General features: G+C 50.6%; 9 protein-coding genes across 9 annotated transcripts; 3 read left to right on the plus strand and 6 right to left on the minus strand.

Annotated features, from left to right (window-relative positions):
* Positions 1 to 2,050: 2,050 nt before the first annotated feature.
* PHYSODRAFT_320157 (hypothetical protein) lies at positions 2,051 to 3,180 on the plus strand (the record flags this gene model as incomplete). The annotated part of the gene is made up of 3 exons (XM_009540886.1): positions 2,051 to 2,146; positions 2,180 to 2,326; positions 2,350 to 3,180. The coding sequence occupies 3 exons, from the start codon at positions 2,051 to 2,053 to the stop codon at positions 3,178 to 3,180; spliced, it is 1,074 nt and encodes a 357-aa protein (XP_009539181.1).
* A 288-nt stretch (positions 3,181 to 3,468) lies between these two features.
* Positions 3,469 to 6,988, minus strand: PHYSODRAFT_250895 (putative glycosyl hydrolase family 81 protein; the record flags this gene model as incomplete). The annotated part of the gene is made up of 9 exons (XM_009540887.1): positions 3,469 to 3,666; positions 3,766 to 3,987; positions 4,165 to 4,269; positions 4,365 to 4,613; positions 4,659 to 4,741; positions 4,895 to 5,071; positions 5,119 to 5,377; positions 5,843 to 6,076; positions 6,563 to 6,988. The coding sequence occupies 9 exons, from the start codon at positions 6,986 to 6,988 to the stop codon at positions 3,469 to 3,471; spliced, it is 1,953 nt and encodes a 650-aa protein (XP_009539182.1).
* A 1,565-nt stretch (positions 6,989 to 8,553) lies between these two features.
* On the plus strand, positions 8,554 to 10,299 carry PHYSODRAFT_342437 (hypothetical protein; the record flags this gene model as incomplete). Its single annotated transcript, XM_009540888.1, has 1 exon — positions 8,554 to 10,299. The coding sequence occupies one exon, from the start codon at positions 8,554 to 8,556 to the stop codon at positions 10,297 to 10,299; it is 1,746 nt and encodes a 581-aa protein (XP_009539183.1).
* Positions 10,300 to 11,801: 1,502 nt separating this feature from the next.
* Positions 11,802 to 12,674, minus strand: PHYSODRAFT_534372 (hypothetical protein; the record flags this gene model as incomplete). Its single annotated transcript, XM_009540889.1, has 2 exons — positions 11,802 to 12,102; positions 12,235 to 12,674. 2 exons carry the CDS (start codon positions 12,672 to 12,674, stop codon positions 11,802 to 11,804), a joined length of 741 nt encoding a protein of 246 aa, XP_009539184.1.
* A 13-nt stretch (positions 12,675 to 12,687) lies between these two features.
* On the minus strand, positions 12,688 to 13,365 carry PHYSODRAFT_534355 (hypothetical protein; the record flags this gene model as incomplete). Its single annotated transcript, XM_009540890.1, has 1 exon — positions 12,688 to 13,365. One exon carries the CDS (start codon positions 13,363 to 13,365, stop codon positions 12,688 to 12,690), a length of 678 nt encoding a protein of 225 aa, XP_009539185.1.
* A 1,177-nt stretch (positions 13,366 to 14,542) lies between these two features.
* Positions 14,543 to 16,395, minus strand: PHYSODRAFT_307853 (hypothetical protein; the record flags this gene model as incomplete). Its single annotated transcript, XM_009540891.1, has 3 exons — positions 14,543 to 15,412; positions 15,533 to 16,164; positions 16,215 to 16,395. 3 exons carry the CDS (start codon positions 16,393 to 16,395, stop codon positions 14,543 to 14,545), a joined length of 1,683 nt encoding a protein of 560 aa, XP_009539186.1.
* Positions 16,396 to 16,417: 22 nt separating this feature from the next.
* On the minus strand, positions 16,418 to 16,891 carry PHYSODRAFT_534252 (hypothetical protein; the record flags this gene model as incomplete). Its single annotated transcript, XM_009540892.1, has 1 exon — positions 16,418 to 16,891. One exon carries the CDS (start codon positions 16,889 to 16,891, stop codon positions 16,418 to 16,420), a length of 474 nt encoding a protein of 157 aa, XP_009539187.1.
* Positions 16,873 to 18,135, minus strand: PHYSODRAFT_534345 (hypothetical protein; the record flags this gene model as incomplete). Its single annotated transcript, XM_009540893.1, has 1 exon — positions 16,873 to 18,135. The coding sequence occupies one exon, from the start codon at positions 18,133 to 18,135 to the stop codon at positions 16,873 to 16,875; it is 1,263 nt and encodes a 420-aa protein (XP_009539188.1).
* Positions 18,136 to 19,958: 1,823 nt separating this feature from the next.
* PHYSODRAFT_457772 (hypothetical protein) lies at positions 19,959 to 20,195 on the plus strand (the record flags this gene model as incomplete). Its single annotated transcript, XM_009540894.1, has 1 exon — positions 19,959 to 20,195. A coding segment is annotated over one exon (237 nt), but the record flags the coding sequence as incomplete, so codon positions are not given.
* Between the last annotated feature and the right edge of the window lie 165 nt (positions 20,196 to 20,360).

The raw sequence follows: 20,360 nt of genomic DNA on the forward strand, positions 1-20,360 counted from the left end.
AACAACAATCATCTCCATAGGCACTGCAGCCGAATTGTTTGGCCCCTATATATGGTATGCACGTGCTGGTAACTGTCGGCAGCAGTCGCAGCTATTAGTTTTTACCTCACGGTACACGATAACATTTAACTCTCACGCACACGACTCCGTCAACCGATGCATGTTATGACTACATGTATATTGGCTGATACATAACTTCCACACGTAGGGCGATACGCTAGTGCATGTTGATCTACGCCTGCTAAAGAGCAGGTAGACGTAGTACACGCTTCCCGGCGGTGGGGGTTCTACATCTAAAGGTAGTTTCCACTACCTGCAACATGTATCTACTTCGAAATAGATGTAACATTACACGTTCTGTACGATGCACTCAATAATAACACGAAATCGTGTACATGTAGGCCGGATAGAGTAGCGGGCCCCCTTTGTGTTGGCGTCCGCTAGCACCAGCGGCCCGAACACCTCGAGTAGAAGCTAAAATACAAGGTTGACTTCTTTGGCAGTCAAGGAGTCAAATTGACGTCTTGTCGGCTGTTGTCTGATAGGGTACTGTACCAGCAGGTGAGTCAATAAGAGCACTCTGATTGGTGCTGCGGCGTGCAACCCCTACTCACTCTCGTGCGGCGACTTCGCCGCATGCGGCCAACTCGCCGCATGAGCGCCTATTTTTGCATGGAGGATTCAGACCGACCAACAGAGCCTCTGCGCGAACTGGACACCCTTAAAACTTCATCGAGACCCTCGAACGTCGCTGCTTTGGAGGCTATCAAGCAGCAAATGGCGCGGGATATCCAAGATCAATATCGCTTCCACGAAGTATGGTACCGCGTTGAACGCTAAACTGTGTACTACCATCTAACTGGTTTTCCTTGTGTGAAACTCAGGGCAGCTCTGAGGGAGATGGAGGTATGCAGTGCTGGTGGGAAAACGCTGAAGAAGAGGAAGAATTACGACAACTGCAGCAGCTATTCGCTGCGAAATCCTCGGAGATAGCTGCAGCGATGTACGAGTCCAGGGTCGAAGCAGGAGCTCCTTGACCCAACAACGGCATCATCCTTCAGCGACGAAAATCGTGCCAAAGATAATAGAATGGACTCCAACCAAGAGCCGACGATCTTTGACTCGACTGCGTTAGTGAACGAGCTGATCGCTCGAGCACAACAAACCCCTGCGTACAACTCGAAGCAGACGGGAATGCGTCGACCGATGGTTCTTGGATCATTGCACATTCAACTATAGGCCAGCAACCTGCTGAGTACCATCGACCACCTCGTCATGCCCAGAGTCTGCTTTATAAAAAGTGGACTAACGATCGCTCTCGCAAAATCGCGCAGCTAGCTAACTACAGAGACCAACAGGCGGTGCTCCAAGCCCAGCAGTCCATGCAAACATTTCAGCAAACGCTCGCCGAGTTCCGCAACCAACGATAACTGTTGGTAATACTCAAAAGTATGCTTATCTACAGTATGTCTACCATTTCGAGCCTCAGTTGTCAGGACGTGGTCGATCTGCAAGCCTCCAAGCTTTCTGCGCAGCCCCGACGCCGTGTTGAGCGTGTGGACGTAGACAGCCGCTCCATCTTGTCCTTCCTCCGATTCTTGTTTGCAGTAGGTGATAACGCCGCCGCCACTCCCCCCCCCCTCCCCCGATCACCACAACTTTGACTCGGTCAACGCATCGTGGACTCACAACGAAAGTAGGAGGCACCTCGCCACCAGAACTGGCCAATGCTTTCCGGACGAAGTCAATGGCAGTCTCCGTTCACCAAGAACGGCGCTTGCTTCTTGTGCTTGATAATGTATCGGCCAGGACAGCTCCGGATCACCTTCCACGGCGCGAAGTCCCTACTACAACAAGCAAGCCAATTAAACAATGTCACCTCTATCAACATACACACTCCCGCTCCGTACCACAAACGCTGCAGTAGCTCCCCGCCATCGCCCACGTAGTTCCCGTCGCCTACAAACGCCGCCGCACCGTCCATTGCTTGCTGCTCTCCTCTCCACCAGCTTGTGGATTGTACTTTACTGGGATCCCCCCCATTTCGACGATGTCCCAGTTCCGCGTGGTGCAGTTGACACAGGAGGCGCTCAAGGTGCAGTGCAAGACCGACGACCATGAGCACTGGGGGTCTCCGCTGCTCGACGTGCAGCAATGGTAGAAGAAAGGTGAAGCGCAGCGCGCCACTCGCTTCTCCCAGGATGGAGCTCTCTTCTGGGCCCTCGTGGATAAAACTGAGGAGAATCCCCAAACCTCAAGTGATTCGGGGGTAGTAGCCGGTCGAGACCTGCTCTGCTGTCATTGCAAGACCCTTCGGTTCCCCTGCGTCTACCGTCGAAGCTCGGGGAGACCGAGCGAGGCTTCTCGTACCAAATCAGCTCGGTCTACACGCTCCCGGAGTTCCGGAAGCGCGGTCTTGCGGGTTTCTTCCTAACCGAAGTGGCCAAGCAGCTGGAGCAGCTGCCCCAAGCTCTCATCTCTGTGCTCTACTCGGACGTCGGACCGACATTCTACGACAAGCTCGGCTGGAAGTGCCACCCGTCCAAGTTGGCTACACTGGAGATTGACCACCCTCGCAACACCAAGGCTGTCGACAACAACAACAGCAGCACTGAGCTCAAGTCATTGGTACTGGATGATAAGCTGGACAAGTTCCTGGAAGCTGATAACGCCCGCCTGGTGGACGCGCTGGCTAATAGCGAGAAGTTTCAAGGGCGTAACGCGTTCTTGATCCTGCCGACCCGCGACTCAATTGAATGGCAGTTCGTTAACGGCGTGCACTATGCGCGGGCTGCGGGCTTTGACGAGCTGCCATCACGTTGCGGTGTCAGGATTAACGACGACGCCTTCGTGCTCTGGTGGCACAACCTGAAGGAGTCGACGCTGTACGTGGATCGGGTGCGGTTCCCCGATTCCGGTGACAATGCTGCTGAGATCATACGCGTTCTGCTGGACGCGGCGATGCAAGAAGGGCGCAAGCTCAAGCTCAAGAAGGTCGTGATTTGGGACCCGCCGTCTGGTTTGCTGCGCGACGACGTCCGCAGTCTCGTTGAGATTGAAGTGGCGGAACGCAAGCTCTCGCTGTCGAATGCCATGGTGTTTCGCCGCGGAAATGTGGACGATAGCAAGACGACAGCTCTTCCTCACTGGTTCTGCAACGAAAAGTATGCTTGGGTTTAATTAAGCCCAATGCAGTGGCCGACCGGAAGTATCGGTTCAAGTTATGCATGATATTTGGTGCGGTTGGATGGATTCAAGGTGACCCGAAGTACTTACATGAATTGGATGGAAAGGTATCACTTTTGGCACAGCAAATCTAGTCAATTTGAAGCAGATTTAGTTTTATGATTCCTCGTGTTGAGCTCTATTACGTGTCACTCCTGGCAAGATGGTCTAAGCTTGTCGGAAGCCTTCCGATGGTCTTCACAACAAGCGGCGGGTTCTTTGACCGGCAATGGGCTCGCTCACTCACTCGGCGAAGCTGGCGGCCATGTAGAGCGCCCAGGAGCGCGAGAGGCCGTCGTCCATCTTGGCCTTCTGCAGCACACCCAGCGCGCGCTGCTTGTCCACCATGGCGAAGCTGGCGTACAGCAGCGAGAGCCACGTGTCCTCGCGCGTGACGATCGTCTCCTTGTTCAGCACCTGCTCCCACTCCTCCTTGACGAACTGCTTAGTGCGCACGAACTCGTTGACGGCCGACACGGGGATCATCTGGATGCCGTGGATGCAGTGCTTCTAGGCGCTGAACCACGTGGCGTAGTCCACCTTGTTGTCGAAGAAGATGCCCGTGACCTTGTTGAGGCGGAAGTTGGTCGGGTGGATCTGGTTGGCGTCCTCGATGAGGAAGTACGCCTTGATGGCGTGAGCGTTGACGCGCGTCATGAGCTTGCCGACGGCCTCAAGCGCCGCGTTGTTGGTCGCCTTGCCGAACATGTACATGCCGAAGGCGAAGTTGACGTCCTCCGACGTGCTCTCCTGGTCCTTGCCCTCGGCGAACGTGGTCACGCCGTGCGAGTACGAGTGGCCGCGGAACCATTCGAAAAGCGGAAGCGCGTGAAGAACTTGTCCTCCGGGTCGTAGTTGGCCACGTCGCGCACGAGCAGGTTGGCCACCGATCTCGCTCCAGGTCGGGTCGAGGCGGTTGATGATGGCCGCCGCGTGGACCCAGTAGCCGTAGTGGAAGTGGTGGTCGTTGTACATGGTGTTGCCGAAGTCCGAGTTAAGGTCCTTGGTCTTCAAGCCCTGCGAGCTCACGATGCCGCCGTAGATCTAGTTGTACTGGAGCTTGTTGGCCCAGCTATTGGACACAAAGGGCGTCATCACGCCGCGCAGTTTGGTCAGGCACGTGTTCAGCAGGCTCTTACGACGACCGCGTCGTTCGCGATCAAGCACAAGGAGGCGTACTTCTGGGCAGCCTTGCCGTTGAAGTAGTAGCTGCCGTCAAGCGGAATGGACCACGCGGCGTTGATGTCTTCGCGCAGGTGGTCGAGGACGCGCTGCTGCTGAGCCACGGCAAACGCGATCTTGCGGGCCGGGTAGAAGTCTTCGGGTACGGGCTGGGTCTCCTTGATCTCCCACACAGGGTCGGCCGAGCCGCCCGGCGTCGTGAAAGCCTGTTACGCCCCGCGAGTCGTCGAGTACGCAATCATGCCGTCCACCTTGCGGGCCCCGGCGCTCGTGTCGATGGACTCGACCTGGTGCTTCATCGCGAAGTGCAGCAGACCAACGGAGCAGTCTTCCACTTGAACGCGTAGGAGCTGTCGTCGTGCAGATCCACGGTGGCGGCCTGCACGACGCAGGACTTGTGCTCAGCCAGGAGTCGTTGCCAAGTCGAACGGTGCAGTGCTCTTGAGTGCAATGTTGCCGTCAGCAGTCAGAGTGATCTCCTGCTCACTGCGACCGTCGCTCGAGAGTGCGTAGATCACCCACTTCTGGCCGGAGTTGTACGCGATCACGAACTTGGAGCCGCGCACTTGTCCACCAAGCGGCTGGCCGTTGACGCTGGAGGTCGCAGCACTCGACACGAGGCGCGGGGTGAGCCCCGAGTACTTCATGGACGTGTACACCATGCCTGACACGAGGTCCGACACGAGGTGGCCGAAAACTTGACGGTCACACCTTGATCGGCCCAGTCCACGACTTGGAAGTTGGGCTTCTGCTGCATCTCGACGGCAGAAAACATGAACTCGCGGACCTGGCCGTGCGCGTAGAACTTGACGGCGCCGTTGTTTCCGGAGCTGCTGCCGCTGAAGCGGTTGCGATACGGGTAGCTCACGGACATGCCGAAGGGTGCGTTGTCGACCACCATCTGCAGCGAGTACGGGTTCGGCCAGATAGGCTGGATGGCCGCGTTCGAGTCGTGCGCGATGATTTTGCCCTACAGTTGTTGGTCGGGATGGCCCAGTTCTTGATCACCGACGAATCCAGGTACTTGGGAGGACTCATGGCGTCCGTGTGCTCAACCAGGTAGCTCGGCGGTTCCGAGGCTCCAAGCATCGATGAATTGCCACCACCACCGACGATGGGGGTGGACGGAGTCCCTGCTGCCGAAGAGGCTTGAGGGCTGGAGATGGTCTCGTTCGACACGGGTGCATCCGATGGCCCAACGACAGGCAGATCGCCACCGAGGCTGGAGCTGCGAACGCTTGAGCCGAAACTTCAGCAACGTGGAGAAGAGCCCCGAACCCGATCAAAGCTGACGCGGAGATCTTCACGGTGTTTTGAGGAGACGGTTGTAGCTTGGCGTTCTTACTGGTTGGCAGAAGTAAAAAATGACAAGTGAGCTCTCAACACGGCGTGCTTCATGGCAGGCTGCAGGACGGCGATGCCCGTTCAGACTCACCTCGAGCTCGTAGAACCCTGGAAGCGCGGCTGGGAACACGCACTGCAACGCGCCATCTCCTGTTGCAGAAGTTGCAGAGTTAGGGGTGAACTGCGCGTCAACCACAATGCCGTTCTCATCTGGTTCTTTCTCGTCCTGGAGGGTGAAGCGAACCAGCAATTGACAGCCGAAGTCTCGGGTGTGCTCCATCTTCCAGCGCCAGCGCATCATTGGCTCCTTCCATCGCATCCCACCCTGGGTTAATCCGACGCAGAATCGGCTCTACATAACACGTAAACTGCAACGGGCTCTGAGTCGAAGTGTAGTTGATACCGTTCAGCGAAAGGCTCAACACGGCCGTGCAAGGACCTTCCACGGCCGGATCCACAAAGCGCACAGCCTCACCGACGATTTCTCCCCGTACTAGCATCGACTGCAGCGACGTCCTGCTGCTCAGCCTCCGCTTTTGCGGCGGTAATGACGATAACGGGTTGATCCCTGCCACGACGCTCTCTCTCGATAGTCGTTTAGTGATCGGGCGCTAGAATTCATCTTGATACAGCTGGATGGAGACGGTGATCTCATCATTCTCAACGATGCTTCCGCACCACGTCAATACCTCCGTTAAACCTTGTCGTTGACTGAATACTCGTTGCCTCGGTGTGGCGGGTCGGCGAGGACTGTTCTTCAGAAGCAGTCATTGCGGGCACTAGCGCTGGCATCCTTCTTTAGCGCGCGGACCGTTTGAATCGCCCCAGTTCTGCCCGCTTCGATGATTTCTTCATCAAGCACGGGATTGATAACAAACCCGCGGGGGTCTTCGTCGATGACGGATGCCGCGAACTCGTTGATGGCCAGCATCAGCTGATTCGAGAGCACGCGCACAGCGTCCATTCCAGCACGACTGGGCGAGACGCATCGGGTGATCGCTTGAACCAACGCCTCTGCGCTGATATTGCTTGCGAGCAGACGCACGATTTCCCGGTGGTCGCGGACCAGTGAGTACCAGCGAACAGCTTCGAAAAAGCTTTCCGTGAGGGCGATGTAACTGGCATACTCGCGCAGCGCTTCAACGACAGGAAGCTCTCCATTTCTGCTCGCCAGGACGATCGTGTCGTCGAAGAACTGCTCGAGCCGAGCAAGTACGTAAGAACCACGCGAGCGCATTTTGTCGTACACGGCAGTGACGCTCCGCAACTCCACGTGGCACAGCAGGATGTTCACGTGCCACAGGTCTTCATGGCTGACGGCCACGCACAGCGCCTTACCTATTAACCTCGCACCTCTCGAGAATCAGCTCCGTCAGCAGCGGCGTATTGCTGCGCGTCGACCTCAGCAGCAGGTCAGAATAGTCCTCCACCAGCCTTAGGTCCGGCAGCAGCAGCTCCACGATCTCCGGGTGTCGGTTGACTGCGGCGGCGCGCGCAACGTAGAAGACGTGGCTCTCGCGGTTAGCCTCCGGCACCGGGAAGTTATAGCCATCTCGTGGGTTGCGTCCCCGTTCCGTGATTCGGTCCGACTTAGTTGAGAGGACTCCGTGGTCGCGCGCCCATTGCACCGCGTCGTAGCTGCCATTGGCGGCAGCATCGATGGCGTCGCACGAAGGGAATCGCAGATCCGTTTACCCAAGTGAGACACGAGGTGTTCGTTGAGCGTATCGGTCGCTTCCGGGTGGTCGGCGATGACGCGTACGTAGTACGTTTGACAATACTATCTACACGTTGTGTGCTAATTGGCGGGGTTGTGCGTTAACTGTAGCACTGCGGGGGCGAATTTCAACGAGGTGATTCATTGTGAAGTGACCGTGAGCGCGAGTACTCCAGCAGAGGTGCTGCTTCTGTCAAAGTACGACGTCTTCAATCGTCTGTCGCGATCGGCTCGAGAAACCTTGCGCGCTGCAGCCCAGTCGCACGCGGAGAGCATCGTGTACTTTGATCGATTCCACACAGCGGAAACCAGCACACTACTGTTTCGACCGATCCTACATAGCCCAGTAGAAATGATCAAGTCGTCGCCAACTTTTTGTGCTTCTTCGAATTCCAGTTTCATTGTCAATGTTCCCCGATCTTTATGTAGAATGGGCCTCGTTCGGCACATAATCGATATTTTTCACTTTATTTCTGTCGCCAACATAACTGAAATGTTGAGCAAAATCGTTGGAGCTTTCATCTCTTGTTCGCTTCTTACCACTTATTTTTTCCTAACGAATGCACATATCTTGTAGCGTCATATTTTCCGACCCTGCCTTCGCCTTTCTGGTACGAATGAGGCTACTAATAAATATTTAGAGGACCTCGAATTCCAGAGCTACTTTGGGCGAGACTATGATGTTTCGATGCATAGATTTTATATTTTAATATGGAAAATAGCTAAAATATCTCCGGAGAGTCGATTGAATGCCTGACCTGAGTAAAGAAACGTCTGTCCGAATATCTCCGGAGAGATTTGTGGAGAGTGGATTGATTGCCTGACCTGATCAGAACCTTCTGTCCATATGTCTCCGGAGAGATTTGTGGAGACAAGATTGATTGCTTGAAGGGAGATGGTGAAATGTTCTTGGGGGGCTTGCCATTCGCTGACGCAGCGCAGATCACCACCTTGAAGAAATCCTCTCCAAGCGCATGAGTTCATGACGAGCGACAAAACGTGCACCCGGGGAATCTCATGGATTGTGCAAACGGTCTACTCTCAGAAGCCAACATTGGAGACCATATTTCAAAAAAGCACCGACAATGGACTTCACGCGGATCGTCGACGCTGCCACCACGCTACGATCCTTCTACCCAGAGCTTCGACTGCTCTTCCCGACGGCGGCGGCGCTAGCGAAGGCGCTCGATCTACTCCTATCGCCCAACGCCGATCCGGAGGCGCTCCGTCAGCTGTGGCTGTCTCAGACGACTGAGAGCACTGTCGATACGACAAAGGCCCGCGATGACTACCGCAAGCTTGCTGCGCTGAATGAGAAGCGCGGCGCGTGGCTTTACGGTGGCAGGAAGCAGCTCAAGGAAGAGAAGGACGCCATGCTCCGACACGTCCACAAGCTGCGATCGCTCCCTTCTCCAGCATCATTCGAGCTGGTAGAGAAGATCACAGGGATCTCTACAAAGTGTGCGCGCTCCTGGTACAGCACCTGGCTGAAGAAGCAGGACCAGAGCAACCTGAAGCGATGGGCGTCGGAGGCGTCGAGTTACAAAGACGACTGGAAGCGCGCAACCAGAGCGAGCAACGACGGGAGCAACGACGGGAGCAACAGTGCCGACAATGGTAACGATGCAGGCACCACGCGCAAGCCCGAAGTCACCACGCGCAAGTCCGTCTCCGCCGCCGTCGCCACGCGCAAGTCCACCTCCGCCCCCTCCATGCGCAAGTCCACCTCCGACGACGACAGCAACGACAGCACCTTCTACCCCGACGATGACAGCGGCAACAGTGCCGACGACGCCCCAGTGCACCGCGAGACCGAACCGCTGTATCGACTGCGCTATCAGAAGAATGAAGAGCGCGCGGCGGAGACCCAGCGGGGAGTCGACGAGCTGAAAGACCGTCTTGGAATGCGACTGAAGAAGATCGGACTTCAGATCGAAGACTCCGACTCCGAAGACGACCTGTACACCGCCTCTGCTGCCGAGCTCTTCAAAAAACAGTGGGCCGCGCGGATGAAGGGTCCGTTTCAAGGACGTTTCGAGTTAGTTGAAGACTCGGCAGCAGCGGACTCCAGCGTGTCAGCAGCAGCGTCAACAACGACGGAGTCAGCAACGACGGAGCCAGCAGCGTCAGCGGGTTCACCACCTCCGCGGCGCTCCAGCCGTATCGGATCGCCTTCGCCACGACGCTCCACTCGCCTTGGTTCGCCTCTGCAGCACTCGAAACGCATACGGAGTGATAGTGTCGAGCAGACGACTACAACCAAGCGTCCTCGCGCGGCCAAGGCGAGTAAGAAGCCAGACAGCGCGGTATACGTCGGCGGCGATGTTCTCCGCGGCGATCTACACGTGCACAAGTACAGCCGCGAGTTCAAGATCCCAAGCGCCCGCGTCGATGAGATCCTCGCGATGGAGAAGGTCATCCTCACCAAAGATGAACAGAAGAAGCGCTACCAAGATGCCGAAGCCCAGAAGGAGAAGCGGAAGAAAAGCCGCAAGGCAGAAGGGATGACGACGGACCTTCTTCTGAAGAACCTCCGGACAACCAACCTACCGGAGAAGGTCATTGGCTTGGAGATTGGCTACTCCCAGTCAGCCGTTAGCGAGTACAAGCGTCTGATCAAGCCGCTGCTCGACAAGCGTGAGAAGCAGCAGAAGAAGAAGAAGCAGGCCGACGCGCAGGACGACGACATGCAGGACGACGACATGCAGGACGATATGCAGCAGGACATGCAGCAGGACGACGACATGCAGGACGACGTGCAGGACGAGAGTGTGGCGGATCAGCAGGACGAAAGCGTGGCGGACAAGCAGGATGAGCAGGACGAGAAGTAGCGGGGCAAATACATGTATTCGCCGTCTTATCTACGGAGTTTCTTGATCATCAGTGTCTGTGTCGCTGCCTGCGTCGTCGTCCGTGTCTCCGTGGTCTGCGAACAGATCGACGAACTTGAGGAAGAGTCGATCCTCGATCTCTTGCCGAGTAAACGCGTCCACCTTGACTCGCTCTGGGACCTGGTTGAACTCACGGATGACCGTATGGATGAGCTCGACGAAGGCTTCGAAGGTGAGGTTGGTCCCTGAGATCCATCGCCAGTAGATTGGAGTGCAGTAGGGTCGTTCCTGGCGCGGCTGGGCTTCTAAGAGTCAGTCAATAAACCATGAAAAACAACACAACATCCCGTCAAGAGATCTCACCTTGCTCTTGTGCTCTTCGTCCAGTTGGTCGATGATCCGCTGCTCGATCCGTCCTGCCACGTATCGCCGTAGGTCGATGCCGTTCCCAGTCAGACGCTTCTCGATCACCTCACCGCCGCTTGCGATGAGTCGACACTCCTCGCGATCACAGTAATGACGCTGGCCGGAGGTGCAGCGGATGAGGATGTCGCCATCCTGAGATGCGTCGTCTTCTCCGCCGAACTTGGTGAGCATGTAGTAATGCTCTAGTGGAGGAGTCGGCGCTGTCGTCCCCTTCTCACGCTTGTGTCGCTTCTGGTGAGCCGCTGTGTGCCTTAGCGACTCACCAAGCGTCTCCAAATGACAACATGCGTGTCGCGATCTTCTCTCGCCACGCGCGCGTCTCAGCTTGCATCGCAGCGCGGTGCTCCCTCACCAGACTATCAATCTGAGTACGGTGAGCATTTCCCAGGCGCTCGAGCGCTGCACGATGCTCGTTCGCTTGGCGCTGGAGCGCTGCACGATGCTCGTTCGCTTGGCGTTCCAGCGACGCCTCGAGACGCACACGAGCAGCTCTCTCATATGCGAGGCTCTCGAGCGCTGTGCTGAGCTGCGCCTGTAGCGTCTCAATGGATATGGTTTGCGCGATGTCTGCATCTGGTGGTGTCTGCGCGGTGTCTGCATCTGGTGGTGTCTGCATGGTGTCTGTAGCTGGTGGTGTCTGCGTGTGGCGCTCGGTACTCTGCTCGGTGTGGTGTCTGCGCGGTGCTCTGCGTGGTGTCTGCTCGGTGCTCTGCTGCGTGTGGCGCGCGGTGTGGTGTCTGCGCGGTCGGAAAAGGAGGGGTGAGTGCTGGCTCGGTGGTTTGAATGTCTCTGTTTCACTATGAGTTGTGAATTGCATTAGAAACACTTGGTTCAACTATGCTTCAACTGCCACGATTATTTGAATTGTCCCCAAGTCTGAATTGAATTGAGTAGAGCCTGCAAATCAATTAGTTTGACTTCTCGTTATCGTCACTGTGATAATTTGATAATCAGTAATGGACAGCCGAACATCGAGTTTGTATAGAAAGCAAAGAGAATGCTATCGTCGGGTCAGTATTAAAAAAAAAAAACTGAAGCACCCAATACAATGGTCAAGTTTAACAATAAATATTGGTTTAAAGCAATGATTTCTTGGGTCGAAACAATAGCATTATGGATACAGAGAGATCGCGAAAATGGATCGGACGGTCATTCTGATCGTAGATTGTGATTGTAATTGAGTTTCTCGCACCGTTGTGGGTGTTCATCCATGCATACTGAGATGGAGCATATGTTATAAGCTGTCCAATAGAAGCATCGCCTCTGTCAAATGCAGCAAGGATGTCACCGCTGACTACGTAGTTATTCTTCACCAGATCGCACCGAACGATATACGAGCTGCTCGGGTGAATCTGTGGAATGGTGTTGCTCAGGATACTGGTTGAAGTTGTCGTAGTTGAAGTGGGATATGTCCCAAGTGTGAGACCAAGTACCGATCCAAATGCGGCGTTGTCAATGATCAAACGAGGGGTTCGAGTCGTTGTAGGCAGACCACCTCCAGTGCTATACAATCCGGTTGCAGGGAGAGTGTATCCAACGGGTAGAGACGTTGGAGTCGGCGAAACATCCAGTTGGCATGAGTAATACGTGCTGTTCTCCTCAAGTTGAATGTAGAATACGTTGTCGCCTGTTGAGTTGATCAGGTATGCTCCAGCGTTCACGAGTGTTGTTTGGATGACTCGATTGATATCGGCGTAACTGTAGTAACCATCCGGTAGCGACACATTCAGAATTGAAACGGTTGCTCCAGTTGGAACCTCTAGTTTGAAACTTGTGTTCGCGAAAGCACCTGAATCGATATTGAATTGGCTGTTGTAAAGCGAAATGCTTTGGATAGCCACCTCGACGTCCTGAAAATTGACGGACGATCCTACGAAGTCATACCGCCAGCTATTGTTGAGGCCGTTCGAAACCAAGTTGGTTGAGTCGATCTTGAGAAAGGAAGACATGGCTTGCTCTATATTAGTCTTCTGATAGTTGAATCACTTTGTTAAAATTGAATCTCAGCTGACTTCGAACGCTGTCGACAAACAGCATCTGACCTTTGTTGGCGGTAGCCCGATTGTATAGAGTGAGGATGGTTGATTCATTTACGCCTGGGATGTTGAAGTCCTTGACGATCATCTGTAGATCTCGTTTGCTGTTGGCCTTGAGGATTGCAACGTACTCTGCGTTCAAGCGGATCATCTTGTCGGTTGCGAAGTAGCTGTGGCTCAGGAATATGGTTGACAGTTTGAAATGACGCCCTCGCGTAAAGTAGTGGCTGAAGACATTCCGCTGAAGGTTGCGATCGTTACTGTAGTCGTCGATTATGACGAGCTCCGGCTTCTTCAATGGAGTGCTGCGGATAGTATCGACGCTTGGCGGTTCGTCGTAGAATGTGATGAATCCCTCCAGCTCGTTGCGTAGATACTCGTAAAGTTCCTGATGTGGGTTGCGTGCTATGATATGCAGGTGGCTAAAGACGTGAGGAGAGTGCTTCAGAATAAACATGCACAGGTTGTTTTTGCCAGAAAATGAAGGACCAAGCAGGATCATTCTAAAGAGTGTTTTGATACCTAGAGTGGGGATCTCTCCGACACTCCCTTGTCGATACTTCTTAGGTATGGAACTCCCATAGTCTGGAATCACTCCGCTCATCTTTGGGTGTATATTAGTTAAGACAAAAGTATGTGGCATTCGACTGGGAAACTATAGTGCGAATATCTTGACCTTCTCTTTTGCTTTGCCCTTTGCTACGTAGTTTCGTCGATATACACCCGTATGGGCCCAAACGTTTCCACCTTTGGTTGAAGGTGTTGCAAGTGGTGGTTTATCACTCGCCCAAATCGTTTCGGAGCGCTCAGGGTGTTTGATCACGATGTTTTTCATGATCTGCTTGAGCTCTGCTAGATTTTCTTGAGCTCTGAAGGCATATAGACCTCCTGGCTTATTAATGATGGACGTGTTGAGGACGATCATGTTTCTATATCAGACTGGAGATAACCTCCCGAAACTCTGACTCTTTAATTAATCGATTAGCATACATGTCGACAATTAAAGACTTCAGTTGCGTGACTACTGATGGGTTGGTATTCCCTAGCATCACTTCTCCTTTGAGCTTGTCGTACTCGGCTCTCAGATCATCAAGTGGATCGGAAAGAGAGTCCTTGAAGCTGTGTTGGATATGGGTTGCTTGAAGTATCTCCTTGAAGAGACGTTTGTCATCATGTGAGAGATTATCGTAAGCAGCTTGACTCAGCGTGCCGTCGTAAATCAGGTCCTTAACCATTTTCTTGATCTCGTTGCTAATCGGTCGGAGAGGTCCGAGCTTCTTGCGGCTAGGATATACGATGTTCAGCTGGTTATTGTCGAGGTCGGGGATCCGGATGTATTTACTCCCGATCGGTTGATATATGTATGCACTCGCTAGACCTGTACCTCGAATATCGTTAAGGTTGTAGTATTTCGATCGACGCTCGACGTTCTGATATACCCCTGCACCACGTAGACCACGCCCCGTCAGGTGACTGTTCAGTCCAGATCCAGCTAGAGAGATGCTTGCCTCCGATGCTAAACGCATTAAGCGCTCGTAGGTTTTCACAAAACTGATCTGTCTCTCGTATGATGGTTTAGATCGCTGTGACTCGGATGGGATAATAAATTGGAGGTCGCCTCGCTTTCTCAGCGGCGCGCGAATGATCATATTCGAGATCTCGGAGCCGTCGTGTTTGACAGGTACTATGTGAATGCCCGCGCTTGCTAGCATATGGACAGTTGAACGGGTATTGGCTATATCAAGCAACTTGGCTCTTGAGGTAGTTTCTGTAAGCACTACCTAGCTTGGAAGCGAAGGAGTAGGTGCCCCCATAAGTAATTCCTCTGTGCGAGAAGTATTTCGGTCGCGACGACCTGTCATTGCGGTCGCGCTTTGTCTAGAAAACGCTCTGGATATCACTTGATAGTGACTTCGATATACGTCGGACGGCATGTCGTCTTTGAGCTCGCGTAAGCAAGAGATGGCTGTCTCCAGTGTCTTCAGTCTCTCTGATCTGTTAAGTGTTCCGAAGCCACGAGCACTTATTTTTGTCAACGCCTGTCGAAGTGAACGTTGTAACCACTGTTTTCTTGTAAATCGACTACGGGTTGGAGGGTTGGGAACATCGAAGTCGTTCGCTCTCATTATAAGGTTCTCTCTCATCTCATTTAACAGCTGTGTCAGCTCACGGCGCGTCTGCTGTACGAATTCATTCCGTTTAGCACGGGATTTAGCTGCACGAGCCTCCCTCAATCTCTCCACAGCCCCCTCGATCTGGATACGATGACGACGGCGACGACGCTGCTCGTCTGGAGTCGGTGAAGTTGATGTATCGGATAATTCACTCTCTAAGTCTGCTTGTCTTAGTTCAGTGGCTGTGTGATCGACCACTTCAACAAAGGCAGGTTCTGCTGACATGAAAGCTTGAGCCTGCTCGTCTAATCGATTCAACAACTCTTCCATCGTCAAACCAGAAGAGGATCGTGATAAAATGGTTTCTTGTGTAGCCACCCAATCGATGTCGTCAGGTCTTGTATGACTGACTACGGGTTGAATTTCTTGATCAGGATGCTCGCTCATCCATTGAGTTACCCAATCACGAGTATCTTCCTGATCCGTAGCAGCGTCAAGTAGAGCTTGTGTTTCGTCATATGAGAGTGAAGGGACAGGCTGTTATAAAACCGGCTGCTGAAGAGAAGGTGATGTTGACTGCTGAAGAGGGAGCTGTAGTAAAGCTGCTTGCTGAAGTGGAGGCAGATTCGCTTGCTGTAAAGGTGTTGGGGTATCCACCATCCGCATCATAGCCAACTCATCAATCGAATTGCTCTCCCCATCGGAGTATATGTGTTTGATATGGTTTGCAGTTGCTGCCCAATCAATCGCCTCAGGTGAATCGTAGTCAATATCCTGAGCACGCTCTCCAGTTCTCAGGTCAAAAAGAACACCGTTTGTTCCAAAGTAGTATTTCTTACTTGTTGTACCAACCCGATTGATAGGGCGAACTTTCATAGAGACCCATTCTGGGTGAGCAATATACCAGTTTCGTATCCAATCTATAGTATTGTTTGTTTGTGTCTGCGTTTGCTCGTTGGAAGTGTCCATAACTTGATTTCTCGTCGCTACCCAGTCAATGTTTTGTGGTCTTACTTTCCGACCGGATCTGACTGAATACAAGTACCCATCGACTCCTAATACATATCGCTCTTCAATTGATCCATCTTTTCTGACCGGTGATATTCGTAGATTAATTAATTCAGGATGGGAGTGAAACCACTCTTTAATCAGCTCATGTGAAGCATTCGATGTAGTAGGAGCGTTCAGATCAAGCGAAAGAGTAGTGCTTGGGGTTATGTCGGGTGGCTGTACAGCGCTATTTTCCTCATCCGACTTTGCATGAATAACACCTTCATTCATACTAAGGACTTTTTTTTTGGATCAATCTGAGTCATGGATGTTGAATCCTGTGTCTCACTCGATTGTGTGGTATCGCTTGATTGTGGCGCTTTGACTACCTTGCCAGCATCGGCAGCCCAAAGAGCTTCGGCATATAGGTTACGCTTGATAGTATTTTGTCTGTTCCGACGTTCGACCTTTGAAAGCAAATCCTGTTCCTTTTGAATGCGATCGGCTGTGTTTCTAAAGTTAGGAAACATCTTGCTCGTATATTAGATGAACTCAAACAAACTTGACCGTACGAATAAATTCACCGCGCTTTGACACCGTTTGAGTTTTGTTGTTGATAGAGATTGGACAGGCTTTTGTCAGATCAAAAGACTCGGCTTTGCCATCAAATAATCGCTTGTATCGCTCAAGTGGATTTGTAATGCAAGCTCGTGGTACTCCTTTCATCCGAGTTTGAATTGCCGTCTCTCCGTCCTTGCTTCGTAAAACATCAAGATAGCTCTTCTTACCAAGATAGTAGCTTTCTATAGCCACTGAATCCCCGTCCTCTTTGATTTTAAAATCTCCGTTGAACTTTCCCAGCTCCTCCTCATCCATTAGCTCGCGGTTGTACAACTTTCGATACTCGTCCTCCAAAATTTTCAACTTCGTTGTTTCAATATGCATACTGTCAGTGTCTTGGTAATAAATCATCGCTCCAATATCCTCTGCAAGGCACATTGGCTCGTTCATGATTCGTTTTGACATTCTAGAATTTGCACACCTAGGTGCGCTGGGGAGCTATAACTACTCAAACTCTTCCGTTCTTCAAATAGCGAAATATTTGGGGTTATGGTAACCCTTCGGATCAACTTACATATATTTTTCAATACGTATTTTCTGACTTGCTCTTCTCCTCGAATGAACCTCTTCGTCTTCAAAATAGGCTTCTGAATTAGTTTTCCATAGCTACTATTCATGACAAGTTTGAGAACGGCTTGAAGCGGGTTCTTTTGCTTTTTCAACTTGTTACGTTCGTAAAACAGTGAATGAATTGTCTTCTTGATCTGTGGATTGAATCCGTTATCCCAGTACATCCCCTCAATAATTTCAACTTCCGCATGTTGAAATTTTTGGAAATCTTCTAGGGCAACTTTTCCAAGGACAATCGTCTGACCTATCATCTCATTTGTGAAAATTCGACATCCCATTTCATTTTTAATTGACTGAAGTGGAAACGTAAAGCGCTTTTTAACATCAATAACCCGTACTCGTACAATGTAATCAGTGGCCTGTTTTGGAATTGTTTCAGTAAATCGCTTTGGGATCCCTTTTGTCAGGCCTTTAATTCTGCATTGAGCAGCGGGATACAAACTGATGACGTCGAGTGCGTTTATATACACTCCGTTTTGCATTGTGAAGTGCAATTGGACAGCGGGATACATACTATTGTTGTTGAGGGCTTTTATGTCCACTTCGTTTTGCGATTTGAAGTGCCATTTTTTATTTTCCCTCGTCATGACTCTTCCGCCCACAATGGCTTCTCGTGCGAACATAAGACACGGGCCGCTGAGGTTGTAACATCCCTTAAAGCAGCCCTCGTTATGCAAAATAGTATTTGACATACTAGGTATTGATATGAAGTTATATACGTCAAGCTTGAACCTGTCAAGTATTAATTTTCTAAATGCTTCGAAGCAATGCATCATAACTTCAACATCCGTCATGCAATAATGCAACGTATACTTAACATTGTCCAGCTGATCGTTTTGAATCGCATCAATTTGCTTGGCATTGTCAATTATTTGATTGAGTTGAAACAAGGCTTTCGTTTCCACCTCGTCCTTGAACTTGTCTCGATCTTTCTCGCTGATATTTGCGTATCCGTCTTCAATTACAGAAGCCTTAATTTCTGAAAGCGCAATTGGCTTATCGAAGTTTTCGTGTGTAATTGCGTTATGTGGGAATTTTCCTTTTTCTAGGACTATTCCATCCACTGCAGTTGGGAACATTTTTGGAAAATTCGATAAACTGTCATGTATGAAGGATAGCGTATCTTTGAAACAAAGACTAACATTCTTGTATTTGTATTTCAGTTGTTTAATCTGATTGCCTGTTTCGATGAAGCCATGGTTGAATTGTGTTATATATTCAATGATGAAACGGTTGTCAAATCCAAGGTTATGAGCCCAGAGAAGGAATCGTTCTCCGTTTTTGCGTAGATATTCAAGAAACTGAGGAATACAGTCTAATCCATATATCTTGTTTTTTAGTAGGGTTGTCGGATCACTCCATGCTATACATCTTGGAATCAAGGTGCCTTCTGCTGACGGGAAAGTCTCTATATCGAAATAGATTACGTTATATGACAAAGGCCCGTCTTTCGATATAAATGGACATTGTCCGTAACGTGGTTTGCTTCCAATTTCTGTGAAATAACGCTCATCAAATGCCGATTGTGAAAGCGACTTGATTTGAGCATAGTTGCTGTTGAGTAGGTTAGGCGCATTTGTCAGTGTTACTGGATCGAGTCTCGTAGATCGGTTGAAATACAAATAACTGATTACTTGCATGCTGTCTAATGTTGAAGTAGGCGGATCTTTCGTTACTCTATCATTTTTGATTCGAATTGATGGGAAGTTTTTGTGGGAACTGAATTCAGGATGAAATAATGCGTGTCTGGTTACTGAGGTTGGTTTGATGGCAAATAAATGTTGACCAACGCATCCAATTTCATAAATTGGATTGGATGTATCGCCAAAGGGTTTTGTATTATTACGATATCGTGTCGTATCTTCACTGTAAGTCGTCAGCATTATGCAAATACCATGATTAGTAGCCATTCGTCTAATGAATTGATGTGATGCTCCAGTAGTGTACATCTCACTTGAAATACCATCGATTACATCCGTAGATAATCCTGCTATTTTAAGAGCGTGCAGGAAGCACGGTACATCACGATTTGTATCTGAATCTGTGATTTGTTGAAAATATACTTGGAACTCTTCGAGTTTGTAATTTTCGAGTGTGACATATCGAAAGAACTCAGACGACTTTTGTTTGTGACACTTTGGTTCATTGATCCATTCAAGTTTGGCAAAAGAAACGTAGGTTAGATCCAAATCTACATCATCGTCATAATTTAGGGTTGCATTTTCTTGGATATACAGTTGTTTCGGTAGTGAGGCAAGGTTATGAGTGTATTTGATGGACTTCACATTTTTTTCATTGTGGTTGTATAGAGTAATCCATAGATACTTATCGCTTGAGACTTTGATCTTTGGTAGCATTCGATTTAATTTGTTTGTCCGTAGTTGGATTGTTTCATACGCGTTAATTTTGCGTAATTGAAATGAATCATAGGCTCGTACAATTTTATTAACGTGGGAATTCTCCGATCTGTGTTTTACCACGATATCTTCAAGTAGTTTGACTTTTGATGTCCATCGAACAGGCAGATTGTTTTGCTTGGCTTCATGGTAAAGCTGTTGTTTGTAAATCCACCAATGTCTCATAGCTTATTATATATTATAATCGATACATTTTCAATTCTAGCAGTTTTTATTTGTAAATTGCCGATCGGGATGTGCAGCTCAAGAGACGGCGTAGCGCTCCGAGAACGCTGCGTCCAAACGCGGCTTACTACTAGTAGAAAGTGGACAATAAGGCCCATATTGATAGCGGATAGAAACGGGCTGTATTGTCCATTATATACTAGTAGTAAGCCGCGTTTGGGTGCAGCGTTCTCGGAGTGCTACGCCGTCTCTTGAGCTGCACATTCTAATCGGTATTTAATGATAAGATCTTAAAACTAATATAGACTACTACAAAAAAGATGAGCGGATTCAGTTATCCACAGCCTATCTTCACTTCAAGTACTTACAACCCAGCGTTTTTCTTATCACTCCGAGAAGACAAATTGCTCACATATGCATATGCCCAGACGCTATACCTCAGTAAAAACGACTTTCGTTTGAGTTACATCACCGGTGTCACAGCCGGATATGCGGTTCAAGGTGTGTCCTTAGTTCCAGATGGTAGTTTAAGCATTAATGGTCTAAATCAGATCACATGCGGAACACTAGATTCAGTTTTGTATAAGCTCTCGGGGGCAGTTCTAGATTTCACAAATCTAGGATTCCTAACTGAAGTCACCGCTGGAACCGCATCACCATCAAAAGCACTAGTTCTCGATGTATCAAGCAACATCGCTGGAATCAATTCAATGTCAATGAAT

This window comes from Phytophthora sojae, assembly GCF_000149755.1.
Source record: "Phytophthora sojae unplaced genomic scaffold PHYSOscaffold_17, whole genome shotgun sequence".
Lineage (NCBI taxonomy): Eukaryota > Oomycota > Peronosporomycetes > Peronosporales > Peronosporaceae > Phytophthora > Phytophthora sojae.